The 21,993-nt window shown below is 40.9% G+C and overlaps 3 protein-coding genes across 4 annotated transcripts; all 3 read right to left on the reverse strand.

Moving 5' to 3' along the window:
- Positions 1 to 606: 606 nt before the first annotated feature.
- Positions 607 to 7,475, reverse strand: LOC144649422 (tubulin beta-2A chain-like). 2 transcript variants are annotated; one of them, XM_078508911.1, is made up of 6 exons: positions 7,027 to 7,475; positions 6,142 to 6,250; positions 5,893 to 6,003; positions 3,060 to 3,517; positions 1,579 to 2,076; positions 607 to 845 (listed from the first exon to the last, which is right to left on the reverse strand). In XM_078508911.1, the coding sequence occupies exons 3-6, from the start codon at positions 5,951 to 5,953 to the stop codon at positions 669 to 671; spliced, it is 1,194 nt and encodes a 397-aa protein (XP_078365037.1). In that variant the 5' UTR covers positions 5,954 to 6,003; positions 6,142 to 6,250; positions 7,027 to 7,475; the 3' UTR covers positions 607 to 668. The 2 variants fall into 2 exon arrangements, with proteins under 2 accessions (XP_078365037.1, XP_078365036.1); XM_078508910.1 differs by lacking the exon at positions 7,027 to 7,475 and adding an exon at positions 6,370 to 6,889.
- Positions 7,476 to 7,760: 285 nt separating this feature from the next.
- LOC144649425 (tubulin beta-4B chain-like) lies at positions 7,761 to 13,092 on the reverse strand. Its single transcript, XM_078508915.1, has 6 exons — positions 13,006 to 13,092; positions 12,826 to 12,934; positions 12,540 to 12,650; positions 9,380 to 9,837; positions 8,636 to 9,130; positions 7,761 to 7,974 (listed from the first exon to the last, which is right to left on the reverse strand). The coding sequence occupies exons 1-6, from the start codon at positions 13,060 to 13,062 to the stop codon at positions 7,864 to 7,866; spliced, it is 1,341 nt and encodes a 446-aa protein (XP_078365041.1). The 5' UTR covers positions 13,063 to 13,092; the 3' UTR covers positions 7,761 to 7,863.
- A 2,601-nt stretch (positions 13,093 to 15,693) lies between these two features.
- On the reverse strand, positions 15,694 to 20,820 carry LOC144649426 (tubulin beta chain-like). Its single transcript, XM_078508916.1, has 6 exons — positions 20,671 to 20,820; positions 20,489 to 20,597; positions 20,161 to 20,271; positions 19,584 to 20,041; positions 16,168 to 16,662; positions 15,694 to 16,048 (listed from the first exon to the last, which is right to left on the reverse strand). The coding sequence occupies exons 1-6, from the start codon at positions 20,725 to 20,727 to the stop codon at positions 15,938 to 15,940; spliced, it is 1,341 nt and encodes a 446-aa protein (XP_078365042.1). The 5' UTR covers positions 20,728 to 20,820; the 3' UTR covers positions 15,694 to 15,937.
- Positions 20,821 to 21,993: the final 1,173 nt, after the last annotated feature.

A 21,993-nucleotide genomic window follows, 5' to 3' on the forward strand; every position in this document is an offset into this window, starting at 1 on the left:
TTGTTTTTGGACTTTGGGAACATGTCTAAGTCCAGTAATTGTATGAACAATTATGACGAATGGATTCTCCTGATAACAAGTATGTTATCAGGTCTCTTGCTTTAAATTAAATCGCAAACTGGGAAACATATGCCTAGATTCCGAGTAGGGTCCGAAGAATGTTCAATTCTTAATATCCAATCACGTTAAGCACAAGCACTTCAAGAATCGTTCAATCTCGTCCCAAAACCCGCGCGGCTGACAAAGGGTAGCGCAGACTCTGGGTACGAGATTGGGAGTCGTCACGTGAGCTTCTGGCTATCGCGATGTGTTACCTAGCAACATCTCTGTAAAAAATCGTGAGCTCAGTCCGAGTGTAAAGCTCAATATTGAAAGCAGAGGGCGTGACATCAAATACAAAACAGAACAGTGAAAAATGTTGAGTGTAACTTTCTCGAGCAGGAATTCCTTCCCTTCTCGCGGGAGATTTATGCAGGATTTACGATTCTTGGTTTGGAACTGTTCAGTCGTCCAAAGTAGTTCTCAGGAACAGCAAGTTTAGTTTGCGTTGAAAAATACGTGCGTTGTTACATGACGTGCCTTATATATGTAGTAAGTACAAAAATAAACCAATCAAAAATTGAGCTTTAATTTGTGGAAAATTCACCGACAAGGAATGTTCGGACGCGTCAGGATAACGAACCATTCACGTGACCGTTCACGTGACTATCCACACAGTCCCATGTTTCTAGAGAATCCTCGAAATCTTCAAGGTCCGTAATTTCTAGGTCGTCGAGACTCCTGTCCACTTTAAGGTCCTGACACTGCTGATAAGTTGAAATTAACTCCAACATGTCAGACTCCGCCTGAAGGGAAAAAACAATAAGACAGTCAGCGTTTGAAGGAAGCACGATAAAGCGCCGATGAACCGCGCATTATGCAAAGTCCCAAATTATCTTCAGAGCTAGAGTAATGGAAATACGAAATAACACCTTCGAAACAACAATGTCAAGAGGGTAGGAACTATTCATAAAGAAAACAATGACATACAAATCGCATTTTAAAAAGTCAAGTTGCACAAACGCTGTAGCACTACTAGCTCGTCATTTTCCGTTCATCTAAAATTGTTTGTTCAATTAGGTGAATAACTTCGCAATCCATCGAATCGTAATGTTCTATTCACGTTGACTTTTCCTTTTTACGTGGATGCAGCAACCCGCAAAATAACATAACATGGGCAACTCTAAGATACAGACATCTTTTACGGCTTACGGTGCGGGTGTTTACAGCGTATAATTAAAACACCACTCTAAGCTGGACACATTGAGTAGCTCCCTGCTGAACATTCCTTTAACCCATCTAACGTACATAGACAACAATGAATGTTGCGGCGGATACAGAGGAGAAAAATTGAGGCCCGAGCGGCAAAAAGGTGTTTCATTAAGAAATTTTATACTCCGGGCTCCCACGTTTTTCGCTGGGGTCCACCTTGTATGCATAGACTGCCTGCAAGTCTAGATCCACCTTAAAATGTCAACTTCAAAGGCATTCACTGTAATTATTTAAAGAAAATTATCAAAAAAGTCGATTACATCTAACCTGTGTAAATTGCATTTCGTCCATTCCCTCTACAGTGAACCAGTGAAGAAACGCTCTCCTCTTGAACATAACTCTAAACTGCAGATTGAGTCTTCTAAATAGTTCTTGTATAGCTGTGTTATTAGCTATAAAGGTTGCCGACATTTTCATTCCGTGCGGAGGCACGTTACAAACCGCAACTTTAGCATTATGTGGGATCCACTCGACAAAATTCCCGCAGTTTTTATCTTGAACCTTCGCCATCTGATCCTCAACTTCTTTCATCGATAGCTTTTTACCGCGAAACATCGCTGCGTAGGTAAGGTATCTGCCATTTCTTGGATCACAGGCGATCATAACGTTTTTGGCGTCAAAAATTTGCTGAGTCAGCTCAGCTACTGTCAGATTACGAAATGTCTGTGACTGTCTACTGGTCAGCGGTGCAAACCCAGGCATGAAGAAATGAAGGCGAGGATAAGGAATCATGTTCACGGCCAATTTACGCATGTCCGCGTTTAACTGAAGAGAAAAATAAGAAATAAGATTATCTGGAGGACCTTAGCTGTTAAAATGGGGGAGGGGGGAGGGGTGTTAGGCCAGTAATGTTTCTTGTCCCCGCCCGCTTCAAAAATCAACAGACGTTACTTTCGCTTTGTACCAGTTCTTTAAGCACAACTGAAAATTATGTAAGGCATTACTTTTTCTGCGTTTTAACACAAACACAGGCCAATCGTTTAAAGCCTCGGTACGCTAAGTCCGTAGTGGATAGGTCAATTGCCTTGCAGGATTTCTTTGCCAGTTCGCTTCTGGAGAATTCGACGATGGAAGAAATAACAAATAACAAAAAAAAAGGCGCCCACCCGCTCGCTTTTTTTTTATGAAATCCGTACGAGAAACATTTTTTTTACTTGGCCTTAAAAGATAGAAAGGTTTTTAAGAATTTTATTGCGGGAACACTGAAGCTGTTTTTCGAATAAAGTGCCCTAGAAAAGCGGATGGAAATTGCATAAGTTTCCACATGATTTTCAGGCTTAGTATTATTAATAGTATTATTAATAGTTTAGCATTATTAATAGTTTTTTTAGGTATTCTAATTAATGTCCTTAATTAGCCCACAAGGACTAAACACATCGACACCGAAATAAAGTTTTTACTTACTTACTTCAGCATTCTTAACTCGCTGAATGGGCACTGAATCTCCTTCATGGTCAAAACGAATGCAAGTAAGCCAAGACAGAGCAAAATTACCTGGGTCCGATTTTCAAATTTATTTCCTCTCCGGCGAACAAGTGCTAGCGATCACGTAGTAACCAGCCTAAAGACGTCCTACGTAAACTTTAATTCTCCTTACTAATTACCGTACTTTTATTTTAATGTTAGTTCTGAGAATAAGTGTACAGTGATCAGACAATATCCCTAATTAATGACTTCCTGCTTTCTATCACCTGTCTGCTTGACATTGCATTGAGAATGTATGGAGAATTGAAATGTTGGTCACTCACCTGTCCAGGAAAACGAAGACAAGTAGTAACACCGCTCATGGTCGTCGATATAATGTGATTTAAATCTGAGTACGTTGTAGTTTCAAGTTTAAGCGTTCTAAAACAAATATCATACAGCGCTTCATTGTCGAACGAGAACACTTCATCTGTGGTCTCTATCAACTGATGTACCGCCAGAGTGGCGTTATAAGGTTCAATAACAATCTCGGAGACTTTTGGTGACGGAAACACGCTGACTGCGCTGAGTATCCGGTCCGGGTACTCCTCTTGTAAATGGTAGAGTATCAGAGTGCCGAGCCCAGACCCTGTGCCGCCTCCAAGGGAATGCGCAACCTGGAAGCCCTGGATCGAGTCACATGACTCGGCTTCTTTTCTGACCGCATCCAAGACCTGTTCCAGAAGGTTACATCCGTTTGTGTAAAAACCTTTGGCCCAGTTGTTTCCTGCTCCGCTCTCGCCTGAGAAAGAGGAAATAAGTAACAGTTATAAGTACAATCTCGCTTTCCTGTTAAATTGAATACATACTTCTTCTTATTGAACGAGCTTAAAGGTCGTACTGAGGAACACTGGTCTGCGCAAAAACGATTGAGGGGCAATTTTCTCTTTAAGGACCCTACCCTGTATGGTTGGTGTAAGAAGTCGTAACTTCAGTACGATTATTGCGATATAAAGCCGGAGCCGCTCGGTATTTTGATCTGCTCAATCGAACTAAAGTATGGCCTCAAGCGTCCTCTGGGGTACGAAGAGGTAGTAAGTAATCGAGCGAAGTTATCCTTGCAACATTGAACAGAGGAGCCTGGAGGGGTAAAATTGGAACTACGGTAGGATTTGGATCATTGGGACTGGGGAGCACAAACAAGAAAATGGGATTCATTGGGACTGGGATTTAAGCCGAAATAGGCTGGGAAATGAGATTTATACCAAACTCACCCACTTTTGCAGGACAGGTCCAGTGTCAGTTCTCATTTCCCGAAGATTTTAGATTTGGACTACTTTTCGACGGAAAAGAGGGACCCCGTCAACTTCTTTGGCAAGGCACTTGTATGCGATTTAAGTGAAATTCCATAGTTTTCATATGTGGTAATAAAGCCTGTGTTTTCGTTGCGTTACGTTTAAATCCCATACTGAAATAAGCCAATCAGAGCGCGCCTTATACCTCTACACAAACTAACCATACAAAGGGTTCCAAAAGCTAACTCAACGCATACATACTAGTCATACTCGCCGTGAAGATGTGAAAGAATTCTTTTTATGCGTTTGTTTAGATATATTTAGATACATTGCTAGTTATTTATCTTGGCTAGTGATCGAGTACATAAGTGAAGGGATAAAAATAGCGAGTTTTAGCCCAACGTTACAAATTATTTTACAAACATTTGTTTATGTGATGCATGGAAGCGTTAAAACGAAGTGGCTCTAATTAACAATATCACAATGGTTAATAAAGTTGGCAAAGAAAAGCTTATTATCCTGTACGTATCAATTAAAACACCAATTAAGCAATGAAAAATTCATTTCGTTTCGTCTTTAAGAAGGCATTAAAATTTCTCATTCCTTATACACATTTTGAGCCCAGTAGGAGATAAATCGCCACCCTCTGCCAGATTTATTAGTTGACTGTTTCTTTTACCAATGACTGTGAAATATTCGTTAAACAAACTTTTTTGGTTGGTGGAGCGTTGCAAACAATTTAAATCACTCGGCTTTGCTTTGTTAATTAGCGGGATTTTAACCAAAGACTCCATAGTGGTTCTCATTCATGCTCAATTAAGCATCTGCGCGTCCTATAATCCGCGGTGAGTTTTGGAATAAATTTGGAATAAATTTGCCGACCAGCCGCAAGTGACACGCGACGGGGAAATAAGTTAATAAAACAGCACGTTTTGTTAGACTAGAACATACGACCAGTTTCCTTAGAAGTATTTTTTTCGAGGCGGTGTAATATCACATAAGGGGGTCATGAACTGTTCCACATAAACTGGAATGTTCTACAAAACGCCATTTTGTTCCGTGTGCGCTAAACAAAAATGCAAATTGCTGCAAAGTTAGTGATGCTTATACGAAACAAATGAACGCACTTGCTGGAGGTTGACAGCTGAACAATGCTAAACACTTCAGTAAAAACCGCTAATATTGATGCTTTTATCAAAATAATTTTTATGTTTACTTGGTTTTTCCAATAAAATTTAGTGGAATGGAAAAGGAATGTATGTTTACAAAGCAATTTGGCGCTAGGCACCGTGAGAAACACGGAAAAAAGAAAACTACACATTATTAAGCCATGCGTTTAATGAGGAAACCGAATTGAAAATTAAACTTTGCACATTACTCTAAACAGGAAAGAATTGTCGAGGCCATATACTGACTGAGAGTTTATGCATACTGTAATAATTTAAATGGCTAAAAAAATGAAGTCTTAAAACAAAACTGGATAAACAGCGCTTTGAAAAAACAAAATAAAATAGACCACGGGATAATTATATCAGAAAAAAATCTTCTGCAGCGAAAGCGGAAAATTTTTGGTCAGAGTATCGGAGAGTGGTCCTAAAAGATGAACTCGCAGTTTAATTCGAATTCTAACTTTTAATGCAACGTATATTACAGCTGTAGATTTAATTATTATGAAAATACTCATTTAGAAGATCATGTGTAACTGCCATTTTAAACTACCTTTGTTACACGAGGTAAATACCAACCTCTTAAATACGAGAATGGCTAACAGCAAAGAAAAACAGTATTAAGCCAAAGTTCTTTAAAGATGATAAATAAACCCCTTTGACCAAGCGTTAATTAAATAACTTATTTACATAACGTAAACTTCTACCAGACTTACCGAAAACAAAATTATCGGGTCGAAAGACCTTTCCAAACGGCGCGGAGCGAAGCGAATCCATCGTGCCCGATTCCAAATCAACGAGGACATTACGCGGTACGTATCTATTGCCTGCGAGTGAAAAAACATTTAAACCGCAAATTAAACGCATTTTTATTCGAAATTCTACAGTGTGTTCACAGTAAGAATTCAACCAAGATAAGCAGGGAACTTAATGAGAGCGTTTCTACATTACTATTCATAACTCACCGGCACCCTCGGCAAAATAAACATCAATTTTCTCCAATTGCGAATTGCAACTTCCATTATAGCGTCCCTCTTCGTCTATTCCATGCTCCGCGCAAAGAATTTCCCAAAGCTAAGATAAGAGCACACATTCACGGTTACCGAGACGTGTAAATTGACCCACAGACAAAAGAAATAACGCCACTAGAAATCTCGTAGCTACAAGCAAGTTAGTGCCATAACATTAACCACCTTGTAGCCAATTTGGTTTCCGCACTGTCCGACTTGTACGTTTATAATCTCCCGCATTACACAGGCAGAAAGGAGGTGTAGTTCCTTCGCCCGAACCCACAACTCGGGTTCATTTCGTTGCGGCAAACGGCCACAATTTACCCCCGTTCGACTGGACTATTGATAAATCTGCGTCTCGAGTGAGACATCAATTATTCATGCTTTGCTGCGAATCCTTTCAAAAACCGTGCGGGAACCAAAACAGGAACCAGATACCGGTAGGTCTGTTCAAGGTTCTTGAAAACCTCGCTTCCGCGCCAAAAGCACTTCCGGCTGGTTGTTGACACATGATCGTAGGTCTTGAGACTGTATTTTACTGAGGAATTAATTTAAAAAAGTGATAAATAAAATTAGCAGTTTATTTCTTATATTTCTTCGGGTAGTTTGTTTTGTGAATCTGTTTTAACTGCCCTCTGTTAATAAAATGATAGCTGAAAAGCACAAGCAGCCTTTTGCGCCACTTTTATCACTTGTGACATGGTTGTGATTGGTCAAAAGACTTGTCATACTTTATTGGGAAACAATGACTACTAGCAGTTTCTAAAGCCTTGTTTCCATATATTCGCAGCTAATCGCACCGGATCGCAGGTCAAAACGTTCTGTGATCATAAGACGCACCTGCGATCTTTGGCGTGATCGTACAGCTTACATGTAGCTTGTCTCCATTTTATCAAACCGTTGCGTTGCACTGTTGTCAGTTTTGCATTTATCTCTGTAAGTTCGCAAATGAACCGTTAAGCTTGGGCTGTAAGTAGAGGCGAAAAATATGAACAGCACATCTGATAGGAAGAACAGATAAGTCAACCAAGTCGCCTCGCCCCGATTGTTCAAAGGTGGATAAAGCTATCCACCGGCACTATCCAGTGTTATGTCGACACTTATCTACTGGATAGCGTTATCCACCCTTTAAACAACAGGGCCCTGGGTTGCAAAAGATTCAGTGAGGGGACCGCGGAAAACCAATAGGTGAACTCTGCGCGGTGACAGATTTGGGACACAAGTAAAGGTTTGAGTTTCAATTTCTTAAGAGGGAAAAAAGAATCCCTAATAAATGAAGCAAACATAACACTGCGTGCAATAGTAGCTGTAAAATTCCATGCTGTAGCGTCGCTCAACTATCAGCCATTTCCTTTTGTTCTGATTTTGATGAACAACTGACACGCTGGGAGCATTCTATTCCTAGTGCTTAGATGTTAACTTTATTGGTGTAAAGCTAGAAACAGCCGAAGTCGTCGGTGACTCTACGGGGACCAGAACTGCTCAAGAAAAGCCTCTGGAACACAACCTGCTTGATTAAATGCAAGTTATCGCTAATATACCTCTGTTAGCCAGAAAAACGGAGACCACCACAACAAAGTAACACAAATTGGGTTTTAATGAACATCTTTGGAGTTAAAATAATTAATACGGTTTAAATAGATTAATCTTTTTAAAAAACAACAAGACTGAGAAGCTTTATGCTGCCTCGCCCTCTTCTTCTTCCTCGTCAAACTCGCCTTCCTCTTCAGCAGTCGCATCCTGGTATTGTTGGTACTCAGACACAAGATCGTTCATGTTGGATTCAGCCTGTGAAAAGTTTAAAGTTTTTTTTAGTTAACTCCAGTTTATGCGCATGTAGCATTTAGGAGTACTGCTTACGTTTCTGCTTCTTCTATGTCAGGCCACTATAGGATATTTCCCAGCCCGGGGGGGGGGGGGGCACTCAAAAAAGTTTTATACGGGGAGGCTCCGCCCCAAGCTCTTACCCCTTACCCTTTTATATACCATTTTGACAGAAATTGTACCCCTTTCGTATACCTTTTACTGAAAAAAGGTACCCCTTTCATAAGACGTGACATAGCCTTAGAACAGGACGTTTTCTTGTCATTTTTATGTAGCGCTTAATAAATTAAAATAATACAGCCATAAAGTGCGTCTGTTCGAAATATTTTAATTACAGGCCTTTTAAAAAACCTAAATGACGGATTTTCATACCCTTTCATATACCTAAACTTGTGAAATCGCTACCCTTTTATATACCTGAAGCCTGAAAAAGGTACCCCTTTCGGGCGGAGCCTCCCCGTATAGGCCGTTATATGGAGTACCCCCCCCCCCCCGGGTTTCCCAGCAAGTACGTGCAGTGTACTTGCAGACGCAAAGGAGAGGTCTGATCGCTACCTTTTTGAAGAAAGTCTGGATTGACTCAATTAGTATAACTGTTTTCCAAGATAGGGACAAAAATATTTACCTCAGTGAATTCCATCTCATCCATGCCCTCGCCAGTGTACCAATGCAAGAAAGCCTTGCGCCTGAACATAGCGGTGAACTGTTCGCTGATGCGCTTGAAGAGCTCCTGGATGGCAGTGCTGTTGCCAACAAAGGTGGCTGACATTTTCAGACCACGAGGAGGGATGTCACAGACAGCAGTCTTGACGTTGTTGGGGATCCATTCCACGAAGTAGGAACTGTTCTTGTTCTGGACGTTGAGCATCTGTTCATCGACTTCCTTCATGGACATACGGCCACGGAACATGGCTGCCACGGTCAGGTAACGTCCATGCCTTGGATCACAGGCAGCCATCATGTTCTTGGCATCAAACATCTGCCCGGTGAGTTCTGGTACTGTCAGGGCACGGTACTGCTGGGATCCTCTGCTGGTGAGTGGGGCAAATCCAGGCATGAAGAAGTGAAGACGAGGAAAAGGAACCATGTTCACTGCTAGTTTTCTGAGATCAGCGTTCAACTTAAAGAAACAAATTTACGAAAGAATTATGTAAACAAACATGACTTTAATAAAGGATTTACCTACAAACGAAAGCTACCGTTTCCTTCTTTTGGCCAAAAAGAGCGCTAATCAGGCTAACCAAAGTGCCATTCAGGCTATAAATAATAACTCAATGCTTAAACTCGAACTAGAAACTTCAACTCATAAAATGGACAATCCTTAAAAGAATAAACCAAGTTTTATTACAAAGTTGAATTTAATTTTTACCTGGCCAGGAAAACGAAGGCAAGTTGTTACACCGCTCATTGTGGCAGATACGAGATGGTTTAAGTCGCCATAGGTTGGTGTGGTAAGCTTCAGAGTTCTGAAGCAGATATCGTACAGAGCTTCATTGTCGATGCAGTACGTTTCATCGGTGTTTTCAACCAACTGATGAACCGACAGTGTAGCATTGTAAGGCTCCACGACGGTGTCTGATACTTTCGGTGATGGCACGACGCTGAATGTGTTCATGATTCTGTCGGGGTATTCTTCTCTGATTTTAGAAATTAGGAGGGTTCCCATGCCTGAGCCGGTTCCACCACCTAGGGAGTGTGTAAGCTGAAAGCCTTGAAGACAGTCACAGCTTTCAGCTTCTTTACGAACGACATCGAGAACAGAATCTACCAGCTCGGCTCCTTCAGTGTAGTGTCCTTTTGCCCAGTTGTTTCCAGCTCCACTTTGACCTAAGAATAGAACAAATACACTGTGAGTGCACATAACATAGCAACCTGGTTATAAGCGGTCCCCCAACCCAGTGTATGCCTATCCTGTTTGCCAATGATGAAGACTAAAAAATAATGTAAAATTTACTAGTTTTAAGCTCTCCCTATCTTACCCACTCACATTTATTCTGTTTACCTATTGCCCATTTATCTTCTTTTCTAAATGGCTCAATGTCCTAAAACTTGTAAAGGTAACTTATTATGTAAGACTAGGCATGAGCAGTGAAGAGATTGCTAGTTTGCCTTAATGTGTTTTGGCTTCTTCTTTAAATCTTGCAAGGGTTAATCAAAAATATAACAAAATTCTCGAACATGATTGGTTATCAGCAGCCCGAATTGAGCACTAATAGGACAGTGTATGCATTATGCCTTGGTAATTGGACAGTACGCGTCATTTTGCGCGCACTATTGTTGTGCATTTGTTGAGTAGACTGTTATGTTTTTTCAGTATTCATAAAGACTATTCAAGGGAATGTTAATTTCTTTCTCAAATTTTGTTATAGTTTTGATTAATTGTTAACAGAACTTCGTGTCGTCCAATTCTGTCCGTAATCATACTCGTGATTAAACAAATCGAACTCCTGCTTCGCGGTCGTCCGATTTTGTCAATCACTCGTATGATTACAGACTGAATTGGACTCCACTCAGTCCTATTACCATTATTAATTGTGTATATTACCTTATTGTTACTTATTTTCGCGGGCACTTAATTTCGCGAAAATGGAACAGGAATATTTCGCGAGTCTTAATTTTCGCGATTTGGCCAAAAATACGTAATTAGCATAAAAAATACAATAGAAATCGGTTGGAATTAATTTTCGCGGGTCTTTAATTTCGCGATTTTTTGAAAATCGCGAAAATCGCGAAAATTAAGTCCCGCGAAAATAAGTAACAATAAGGTATATAGTCTTTCCTGTATTTCGCTTCCTACAAATGTATCACCCATAAATGTAATAAAAACCATAAATGTAATACCAACCATAAATGTAATAACTTTCAACTACAAATGTAATAAATCCACTAACCATAAATGTAATGAAATTTGCCCATAAATGTAACAAACTGAACAACCATAAATGTAATAAGGCTTAACCATAAATGTAGTAAACTGGCTACGACTTCCAAGTAAGGGGCCACAAACTTGTCATTCTCTTTGTGCACTTCTAACTTCAGGACACGGGACTCGTTCATCAAGTTAGTATTTTAACTAACTAACGTTTAACTAACGTTTTTCGGCCTTCAAGTCAATGTTACGCAAGGTGGTAGGGTGGGGAAGGGGAGAGGAGGTTGGAAATTTAAAAGGGTAAGGGGTTAGAACTTGGGGCGGAGCCTCCCCGTATAAAACTTTTTTGAGTACCCCCCCCCCCCCCCCGCATTCACACCATTGAATAACTTTGGCATGGACGCACGGAAACGCGGAAGCACATAAACATTCAAACCAGAGAGTACAATTTCGCAATTCTGAGTAGATATATATACAGCAATATAGCAGAGTCCTCGTTTAGGATTGCACACTAAGAAATGTTTTTTTTGTTGCTTTAAGGGGTCACAAATTGCTCGAGCCAGGCCTTTAGGGGTATAATCGAACAGTCAATTTCTCGAAAAGTTTGTGGCACCTTACTTGGAAGTCGTAGCCAGTTTATTACATTTATGGGCAAATGTCATTACATTTATGGTTTTTGGATTTATTACCTTTGTGGTTAAAAGTTATTACATTTATGGTTAGTATTACATTTATGGTCAATTTGTATTACATTTATGGTTGGTATTATTCCCTACCTAATTGTTTTCAAAATTAACAGTTTGTGGAAATTAGTTTTGACAATTCTATTATAACGATAGAGATGTTCAAAACAAATATTCACAGACTGTTACATTTTTTCCCACAAGCTGGTTAAAGTCTGGTAAATTTTGTTTTTCACTGGAATTATCCAGTAAAAAAACCTCTGAGATACTTCTACTTCAATCATCTTTCTAAGCCAAATACTTTGTTCAATTTCTGCAGTTAGGAAGTTAAACAATAATCTTCTCCTGACATTCAGTAGAAATTACATATAGACATTTGTTGATCCAGAGGTACCCTTTTATGCTTAAAAGACGAGGGGAGGGAAGTCCCAAAGTATAAAAGGTAGGTATCTTTCTTGCTTCCATGAGAAGAGGCTTGAGAGGTGGTAAAAAAACTTGGCTTTTCAGGACTGTGTCAGTCTTTCAGAAAAAAAAGCTGGGAACCCAGAGACCCCTAGAACATTTCATTAGTTCATTTTCCTACACAATTTTCAACCCAGCTAGGACCCAGCTACCACTTCTTGTGTCATTTGCTTGTGCAGAACACGTGAATACTTCTTTCATAACATGACTTACAGACCTTACAGGTCTTTACAAGATGGCGCCCGCGAAACAATCGACATACCGCGACCCTGAGCAAAACGTTTTAGATGACAATGCATTTCAATTTGACGGTCGTGGTTTCTTTGAAACTGTCCACTAAATCCCAATGAAAGCCCTTCTATCCGGCGAAGTTGTCGGTTTATAGAAGCAGAAACGTAAGCACATTTATGAAAAACACTGGTACACATCCGACTCTCGCGACCGAACGTGTGTGAACATTCAAGCTCTCATTCATGAATTTACATTATGTCAATTCAGGACCACAATTTACTCACCAAAAACAAAATTGTCTGGTCGAAAAATCTGTCCAAACGGTCCTGACCGAACTGAATCCATGGTGCCAGGCTCCAAATCGACAAGAACAGCTCTGGGAACATATTTCCCGCCTAAAATTTGGAAAGACAAGCACTGAAATAGGAAACAGGGGGTAGAGTTTTGAAGAGGGGGGGGGGGGGGGGGGGGGGGGGGGGGGGGGGGGTGGCTTAAACAATGAAAAGCAGAACCTTTTTGAAATAAAACACTTCCTATTATGTTATCTGATGTGAATTTTAAGTAAATAACCTGTAGCTTCGTTGTAATAAACGTTTATTCTTTCCAACTGAAGGTCGGAATCTCCGTGATACGTCCCTGTTGGATCGATGCCGTGTTCGTCCGAGATAACTTCCCAGAACTGAAATGAAAAGAAAAATGGCGATAAGAAAGTGTTTTGTACAAGTATGACACTTGATAATGACCTTTAACCTTAGCACCAATTTGGTTGCCACATTGGCCGGCTTGAAGATGAACAATTTCGCGCATTTTTGATTCCCTCGACCTTGACTAGCAACAGGGCGCTATCCCGCTACAACTGATCTGCGTTTTGTGATTTCGGCAACTCGTCAGCTGATTGTGACGTTTTTTGACAGTGTAACCATGACGACATTGTAAACAGCACTTCGCGCTGGAGCGCGGGCTCAGTAGTATAGCGTTTTCTGCTCAAAATTCTGCTTCAGCAACAAAATTCTGCTTGCTCGGTGCTGACTGTGATCACCCGCTCAGGCCGAAGCGAAAGAAGAGGACCGGCTGACCCGGCACATCGGCAAGCGAGACACCCACGAATGTGTCCACTCGCAGAAAAGCAGAACTGGGGAGGGGCCTGGTAAAATGTATCCCGCAAACCTTTGATTCGGGTCAGATGTCTTCATGAGTTGCCTTTGAATAGCATTGTTAACAAAAAGCGCGCCGTTATCCTTAAGAATGGAATGAAAATCAGAAGAAATGTGCAATGCGATGTTCCTTTCCAACGAGTAATCAAAGCTCCTTTTGTAGCTCTGGAAGTACCCCAGAATAATATTTCGAAATAAGATAAAAAAAACCTGTTTTCCTTACTAACGTGTACCTTTTCTGCGCTGTGCAATACACAACAACATGAATGTATTAGGACTCTATTTGTAACAGGACCAAAGTTCGAGTACACTTTTTCTTTGATGGCTTGATCAGGGCTTCGCACGCGCCAGGGTAGGATCCGGACCAGACTTGTATAAAACGTGGGTCCCTGTGATTAAATAACGGGGAAGCTGAGTGAAAAAAAGAACCTGCCGGAAAAAAAATAATCATAAAAGGCACTTTTCCGCCGAAAAGGTAGGTGCCTAGTTCTCCTCGGCCAGTATTGCATAGCCTCGTATCTTTGATGGTTAGTTATTAATCAGACTAATCAGAACACTTCGCCACCTTTCCGGCGAAATCAGGCAGAAGAGAGAGAGCATGGGATGAAGGCTGGAGCTGGCAGAATTGCTGGGAAATTGCGCACTGTGATGTATGACTATGTTCCAAAATTGCGGGAACTTCACATGAATGGTTCGCTCTCTTCGACAGAACAAGAGGACAACCGACAGGAACGATGCCCTTAGCCCCGGGAACAATAGCAATACGTCTTTTTTGTCTTTTTACTCTAGAGGACCAGTAGAATTTCAAGCTTTCGAGAGCTGCTACACTACTGGAAAATCCACCAGCTGTTTCAGTCGGCTGCATACACAATCAATACAGTGCAGGGGCGGATGTACACAGGTTATGTACATCCAGCCTTTCCATCAAGTTACACGGCGTCCCTTTCAATACGTCCTTTTTGTCTTTTCACTTCTATGAAATAAAATTCACTGGTCTTATTCTCAGTATTCTGGACAGATACCAGGAAAATATACTGCTAACTGTACTTTTAAGGTCGGGACACACTAGGCGACAAGTCGCAGCGACAGGTCTCTGCAACAAGTCGCTCCATGTGTACTACTTCAAAATAAGTCACTGCGACAAGGCGCTTGTTTGTTGCTCACACAGCGAATTTTGAAGAGTGGGAATGTGAGTAGTTTTCCAATTTAATATGGCAAAAATGCGTGACGCTCTCTCATTGGTTAATTTATATTTTGTCGCAGAAGTGTGCACACGCTGCAACAACGCTCCTGTCGCTCATTTTGTCGCTGCGATCAGTCGAACGAATTCAAACTGGTTTGAATCCGTACAACTGATTGCAGCGAGAAAGATTGTCGCAAAAATGCACCATGTCACACGAGGCAAAAAATGTCGCAGCGACTTGTCGCCTAGTGTGTCCCGTTTTAAACTCTGGGAGCAGCCCTGTTCTCCAATCAGAGATATTCAATATATCTGTGACTGAATTCAGTTAGTAGCATATCTCAAAACCGTTCTTCCGTTACAATCAAGCTGCAAGTCAACAGGAATTCGATTGTATGTCAATTTTGAAGCTGGACAAAACAAATATTATTCATGCATAGGTGCGTCTAAACTTGAAATAAAATTTATTCTTATTGAAGCGAGAACCAATTCTCGTATGCTGAACTTCTCTCTCCAATTTCACGATTTTGTACACGGATACATTAGGGTCAAGAACTTTGAGAAAAGTGTATCATGCTATTGTTCGGTTTTAGAAGTACCGTACGTTTTTATTCGATTAAGCGCCCATCCTCGAATAAGCGCCCACCTCGAATAAGCGCCCACCCTGTAGGCAGGAAAAGTTAATAAGCGCCCAGCCTCGAATAAGCGCCCACCCCCACCCTCCTAAAAAGAGGGCAAAAGAGGAATTTTGATTATTGTTGAAGTTGAGATTGAAATTGACTAAGTTCTTCAAAGAGACTACCCCGAAAACCGAGTTTTTTAAAAGTGTTTTACCGCTGAAACTTTCATTGAACATTTAAAATTCAGCTTTAGTACAGCTTTACGTTAAGTTATTATACATTATTTTCTTGCAAAATAAACGTACTACTTGCTAAAAATGGTAAAAATGTAATAAGCGCCCAGCCTCGAATAAGCGCTCACCCTCAAGGTCCAAAAAATTAATAAGCGCCCAGGGCGCTTAATCGAATAAATACGGTTTTAAGGACAGTGTGACTTTTGGGCCTGCATTGGAGCAAGGTTTAACCAAGATCAATCAAACACAGATACTGCAGGACTCTGTTGTCTTTTATTGACCAATAGACTTAAATATAATTACACACGCGGAAAGCCGGGCTTCTTAATTTACTACTGACCTAACATAGGTCATGCTTTATTCTTCAAGAGAAAATTAGAACTGGAGAAAAAACTCATTACAGCTTAAAGTGAACAGCTTCTTTTGCCAGTTTATTAGCTACGAAAGATCAAACAGTTTTCCTGCGAATTCATTCTCGGTTTGTCAAGTTATTTATTAAGCTTCGGCGTCTTCTTCTTCTTCCTCATCAAACTCGCCTTCCTCTTCAGCAGTCGCATCCTGGTATTGTTGGTACTCAGACACAAGATCGTTCATGTTGGATTCAGCCTGTGAAAAGAAAGGATAAACTCATTAGTTGTAGGAAACACTCATTCTATAGGTACACTTGACGAGATACTTGAATAACAGCTATTCTCATGTAAGTTCAGCCAGAAAAAGATATTTACCTCAGTGAATTCCATCTCGTCCATGCCCTCGCCAGTGTACCAATGCAAGAAAGCCTTGCGCCTGAACATAGCGGTGAACTGCTCGCTGATGCGCTTGAAGAGCTCCTGGATGGCAGTGCTGTTGCCAATGAAGGTTGAAGACATCTTCAGACCACGAGGAGGGATGTCACAGACAGCAGTCTTGACGTTGTTAGGGATCCATTCCACAAAGTAGGAACTGTTCTTGTTCTGGACGTTGAGCATCTGTTCATCGACTTCCTTCATGGACATACGGCCACGGAACATAGTTGCCACGGTCAGGTAACGTCCATGCCTTGGATCACAGGCAGCCATCATGTTCTTGGCGTCAAACATCTGCTGAGTGAGTTCTGGTACTGTCAGGGCACGGTACTGCTGGGATCCTCTGCTGGTGAGTGGGGCAAATCCAGGCATGAAGAAGTGAAGACGAGGAAAAGGAACCATGTTCACTGCCAGTTTCCTGAGATCAGCGTTAAGCTGAAAAAATAAACAGATAAAAAAATTAGCATGCTTGGTCCACTTTTCATTGTACGTTTCATTTATGCAAAGTTGTTGTGTGACTTGAGAAGAACAGAGCTTGAGAAAAGGTTTGGGAATTGATGCATCAAGTACATCAATTCTCACAACAATCTCAGATAGAAAGACACCAAGAAGCAAAACCTACATTAGCATATGAATAAAGAAAAGAATTCTTTCATCCGTAGGTTTATTTTTCACATCGGTGGATAAAATTTTGTACATATATTAAACTCTTAGTATTGCCATGTTTTTGTTTGAAGGAAAACAGTAGCTAATAAATGGAAAAGAAAGCTACGGGAAACGAATGCACTAAAAAACAAATAAGTTAAATCTTATCAATCTTGTCTGGGCTTTATTTAGTTGTTTATCTTTGGATTTTCTAAACAAGGAGCGATCATTGGAATAAATCTGGGCCAGCTGAAATGTCCCGTTGGCTTTTAAACACAGCATGAAAACTGCTCCAGGTCGCACGGGAAAACGAAATGAAAACAACAAACGCGTTCAGCAAGTTCGTGCACGAAACACTTTTAGTTCATGTTCGGAGGAGATTTTTGTTTACATGTGTTTTCATGGACAACGTTTCAAAGTCAAGCCTTGCTTGACAATGCTTTAGTTAACGGTAGAGCGAGCCGTTGCTATGAAGACAGAATTTTGTGTACATGTACTGCACACAATCTTTGATGCATTAATCTCCAGGAGCAAACAACAACTTCTTTTGCGTTATTTAAACGGTTTACAAACAAGATAACACCCGAAAAACAACTTTATGACAATTTACACTGCAATAACCGGTTCAGCCTGGCATTCGCTAATGCGATTTTTCATGACCTTCTTTAAATGCCAGTTTAACCTTTGATACGCCTCACTTCGCTTTCGACATATATTTTTTTCTCATGAGAACTTTCTTTCCTGCATCTTTATTCTTGCCCCGCGCCTTCTCTAGCTTTTTACACTCGTTAGTTGCTACCGTTCGCTGTAGAAATCAATAATTAAAAACAATCATATTCTCGATGACACACTCTTGAATAGGTGCTTTCTTTCCCTATTCATTGCCCGCTTAATTATTCTACAAGATTAGCGTCCCAATCCGTTTCTAACGTTGGTAAAAAGTCGCAGAAATTCTACTTCACGAACTTGAATAAAAGGAAATTTATAATTGGGAGTTATTCGAGAAGGGCGGTGTCGAACGATCATAATGTATATATTTTAGCTTGAAAGAGACTGCAGCTGTCTGTCGAGGAGCCGACTCAATCGGCTTATTCTTCTTCTGTTTGTGTTGTCAAAACAAACGAAATCAAAGTAGTCTTCGTGTCTGGCTTGAGTTCACATTTAGAATTTAGCCTTCTATTATTTTTTACTTTGATTTTTCATATTTAAACGATATGAAGGAATTCGCGCGCGTCTGAGCCATGGTCTGAGCGAATGAACAGTGGCTATCAAATATCGCTTGATTATACAGTTGTTGATCCATGAAATATAATTCTCGTTTCGCCGCTTTTTTTTCGAAGCTGAAGTGAAAAAGCAAAGTCTGATGTACAGCTACTGAAGCAATTGATGCAAAAATAATTATCGCAGAAGACTTCTGAAGTGTGTTTCGACAAAAAGTATTTAACACACTGCAATTTTCTGCAATAATGTTATGTGAGAAGTTCATGGTGTCCGCTTTATCGAGAGTCAAAACAATAAAATTGTTCTTTTGGTATCACGAAAGTGTCCGTAATTCCGTAATAGCGAGAGTCCGTAATAGCGGGAGTCATTTCCAGACAAACCTCTATAACTTTCGCCGGGGATCTGAATTTTGTCCGTAATATCGAGCGTCCGTAATAGCGGGGTGTCCGCAAGGCGAGAGTTGACTGTACTTCGCGATGAAGTTTATACACAGTACAAGTGGCAAACGTACTTTGCACAGAAACGGAGTGACGTTCGTTGTCTATATCAGTTCTTAAATACAAGGCAAGCTTTGAAGTGCAGTGCAGATACTGATAGGCAACTTGGCAAGTACTAAATGAAAAAACGATATCTTGGTTTGCTGAGACATTTCAGTAATTCTTGGTTTTCATGTTACGTCATAAAATTCAGAAATCTAAATTCACTAGGCCTGCTAAATTTTCGTTGTCATTAGGCGAAAGATAAACTAAAAATATATATTTTTGCAAATTTCCAGATCGATAGTGTCATTCGTTTTTAAAACAGAGCATTTTAAATATTTGACTTTCCGTCGTATGAGTCAAGCTGAGTGCCGTGACAAAGCTGTTTTGTTTGAAAAAAGGCCTTTCCTTTCCATTTTGTGCAGAATAAACATTTCAGATATAATAAGTGGTGTTTATGTGAAAGTGTACTAGCCCTTGAGCCAAGGATGGCCGCTGTTGTAAACAGAATTGAGTTCCAGATGGTTTCTCTGACATCACGGCGGCCATTACTGTGTCCCTCGGCAGGACACAGTTATGGCGGCTCCATACTAAGCTTTATAAATTTGCGTGGAAAGGTTCGGAAAATAACTCGCGAACGGTACACCGCACAGACCCGAAACTTGGAGAAAGTGTTTATCTATTTATCATCTAAAATATTTGAAATTTATAGCTTCTGTGGTTGAATGGTTTCGAATTTATTTTTTGATTGCGTGACAGTGAAAACCAGCAATACGTTCAATTTGGCGTTGTGACAAGTATTCATTATATTCCTGGGCCAGAACATTGAAATGTTCCCTAGAAATAATTCAGTCTAGACATGTAAACAGAACTGCCTCGAAGTTCAAAGGGAAACCAAACTATATTATATATGGGTCATTTATCTTATCATTTCGCCATTTCGTCATTTCGCCATTTCGCTGTTTCGCCATTTCGCCATTTCGTGTTTTAAACACGCCCAAACAAAATTACCTGGCCTGGGAATCGAAGGCAAGTTGTTACACCGCTCATTGTGGCAGATACGAGATGGTTTAAGTCGCCATAGGTTGGTGTGGTGAGCTTCAGAGTTCTGAAGCAGATATCGTACAGAGCTTCATTGTCAATGCAGTACGTTTCATCGGTGTTTTCAACCAACTGATGAACCGACAGTGTAGCGTTGTAAGGCTCCACAACGGTGTCTGATACTTTCGGTGATGGTACGACGCTGAATGTATTCATGATTCTGTCGGGATATTCTTCTCTAATCTTAGAAATTAGGAGGGTTCCCATGCCTGAGCCGGTTCCGCCGCCGAGCGAGTGTGTGAGCTGAAAGCCTTGAAGACAGTCGCAGCCTTCTGCTTCTTTTCGAACGACATCGAGAACAGAATCTACCAGCTCGGCTCCTTCAGTGTAGTGTCCTTTTGCCCAGTTGTTTCCAGCTCCGCTTTGGCCTACGATGGAAACGTGGCGATGTGTTAATTCGTTATGCAGATATTTGGGTGTTGCTAGTTTTACACGACTCTTCAACGATTTATAATCAAACAAGTTTGAATTCACAGCTTCAACTCACCAAATACAAAGTTGTCTGGCCTGAAAATCTGTCCAAAGGGACCTGAACGGACGGAATCCATCGTGCCGGGTTCCAAATCGACAAGAACAGCTCTGGGAACATACTTTCCACCTAAAAAATGACAATTCGACAAAACAATAGGTTAGCTCCGCCGAACGTTAAAATGGAAATCGAAAGCGGAATACCGTAACTACAGAATACATGGCCGCTTTTGAAGACGGACATATCTGGTGGCTCGTTTGGCTCGGCAGTCACTGCCGAGCCAAATGAGCAAGAAACATGGTTTAGGAGGCTGGCTAAACGATCGAAGAAACAACTTGACAAATACCTGTAGCTTCATTATAGTACACATTGATCCTTTCTAACTGAAGGTCGGAATCTCCGTGGTACGTGCCAGTTGGATCGATGCCGTGCTCGTCCGAGATAACCTCCCAGAACTGAAAATCGAGGATAACAAATGAGCGTATTCGAAGGAAAATCAAACATTTCTGTTTCTAATGTAGCTCATACCTTAGCTCCGATCTGGTTTCCGCACTGGCCGGCTTGAAGATGAACAATTTCACGCATCTTTGAAAGTTTTAGCGAACGTTGTGGGCTCGACTTTCCTGTGTCTTTGAGTTTGCAATATGTTGCTCCGGGAGATTGCGGCGCGGTTTATAGCCAATGACTAATTTATTCAATTCTTTCTTTTGCATACAAAAGACCTTTATTATACAGTAATCGCCTCATGACGTCATCGTTGACAGGCATTATGTGTTTTGGATTGTTTATTGGTAATCATGGAAAAATGCGACACCTGAAAGCCGTTGTTCAAAAACAAAGCCACATGGGCGTTGAACCAATGGAAGAGTACCTGAGGTTACATGTGATGTCTTTCGAAAACAAAGCGCAAATTTTTGAGCGGCGATTCAGTTCAATATTGACAGCATCTCCGGAAAACAAACCACGACAAAACTGCCAAGCGAAATATTAGTTATTTCGATGCAGTCCTTCATTCAATTTGGTCGTAAGAAGAAGGAGAGTGGTTACATTTTTTTGGCCAATTGGAATCTCGCATGATCTGTCAAAACACGCAAGGCACTTTGAGCTGTAAAAATGCTAAATAGACACTTCTTTCATTAAAAATACACTCGTTGATAAATTTTGGTTCGCCATTTTGAATGCAAGATCTGCCAGGCGTTTCACTCCCCTCGCTTCCTAACCATCATGCCCCGTGTTCCCGCCTTCCTAACCGTCCGGCCGATCGGCACCTGGGAACGAGGCAGAGTCGGCACGGTGGAGAATAGCCTGCGTTGCAGACGAACAAAACCCCGGTAAACTAGGTGGAGAACAGAAGTTGTCCAAAGATGTAAGGGATAATCAAGAGAGGCTTGTCCTCTTTTGGGATAATACAATAGCCTCTGTGATGATGTTCCCCTTGGGATGTTCAGGCGATGGATTTTAGCATGCGGAACAGGCGCCGCTTAGCGCGACCTCCCAATAACCCCGCAAAAATAAACCGCCTGTTCTGCAGGCTAATGGATTTGGATTTTCGTTTATGTATATGAAATTTGAAGCCCAGATTTTCTTTAATACGTGTATCAACAGGTGTATCAAATTCAATTGCGGGTTTCAGAGCTGTCCCGTCATTTTCTAGGGCACTAGGAATGGTCAGGAGATTCGCGGTCTCAATTAGAAGCTTGGCTTCAGAGTTCTTTAGAAGTTTTATGTGTCCTATAAAATATAGTAGGTTGATAACCCCCGATTCAAAACTGTATCGTGCTTGGGACTCTCGAATAAGTGTCTCGGTTGATCTTTTTTTTCTTTGTCTTGGTTCCCCAAATTCATAGGCCC

Source organism: Oculina patagonica, chromosome 4 (assembly GCF_052425735.1).
Source record: "Oculina patagonica isolate OP01 chromosome 4, crgOcupat, whole genome shotgun sequence".
In the NCBI taxonomy this organism is placed as follows: Eukaryota; Metazoa; Cnidaria; class Anthozoa; order Scleractinia; family Oculinidae; genus Oculina; species Oculina patagonica.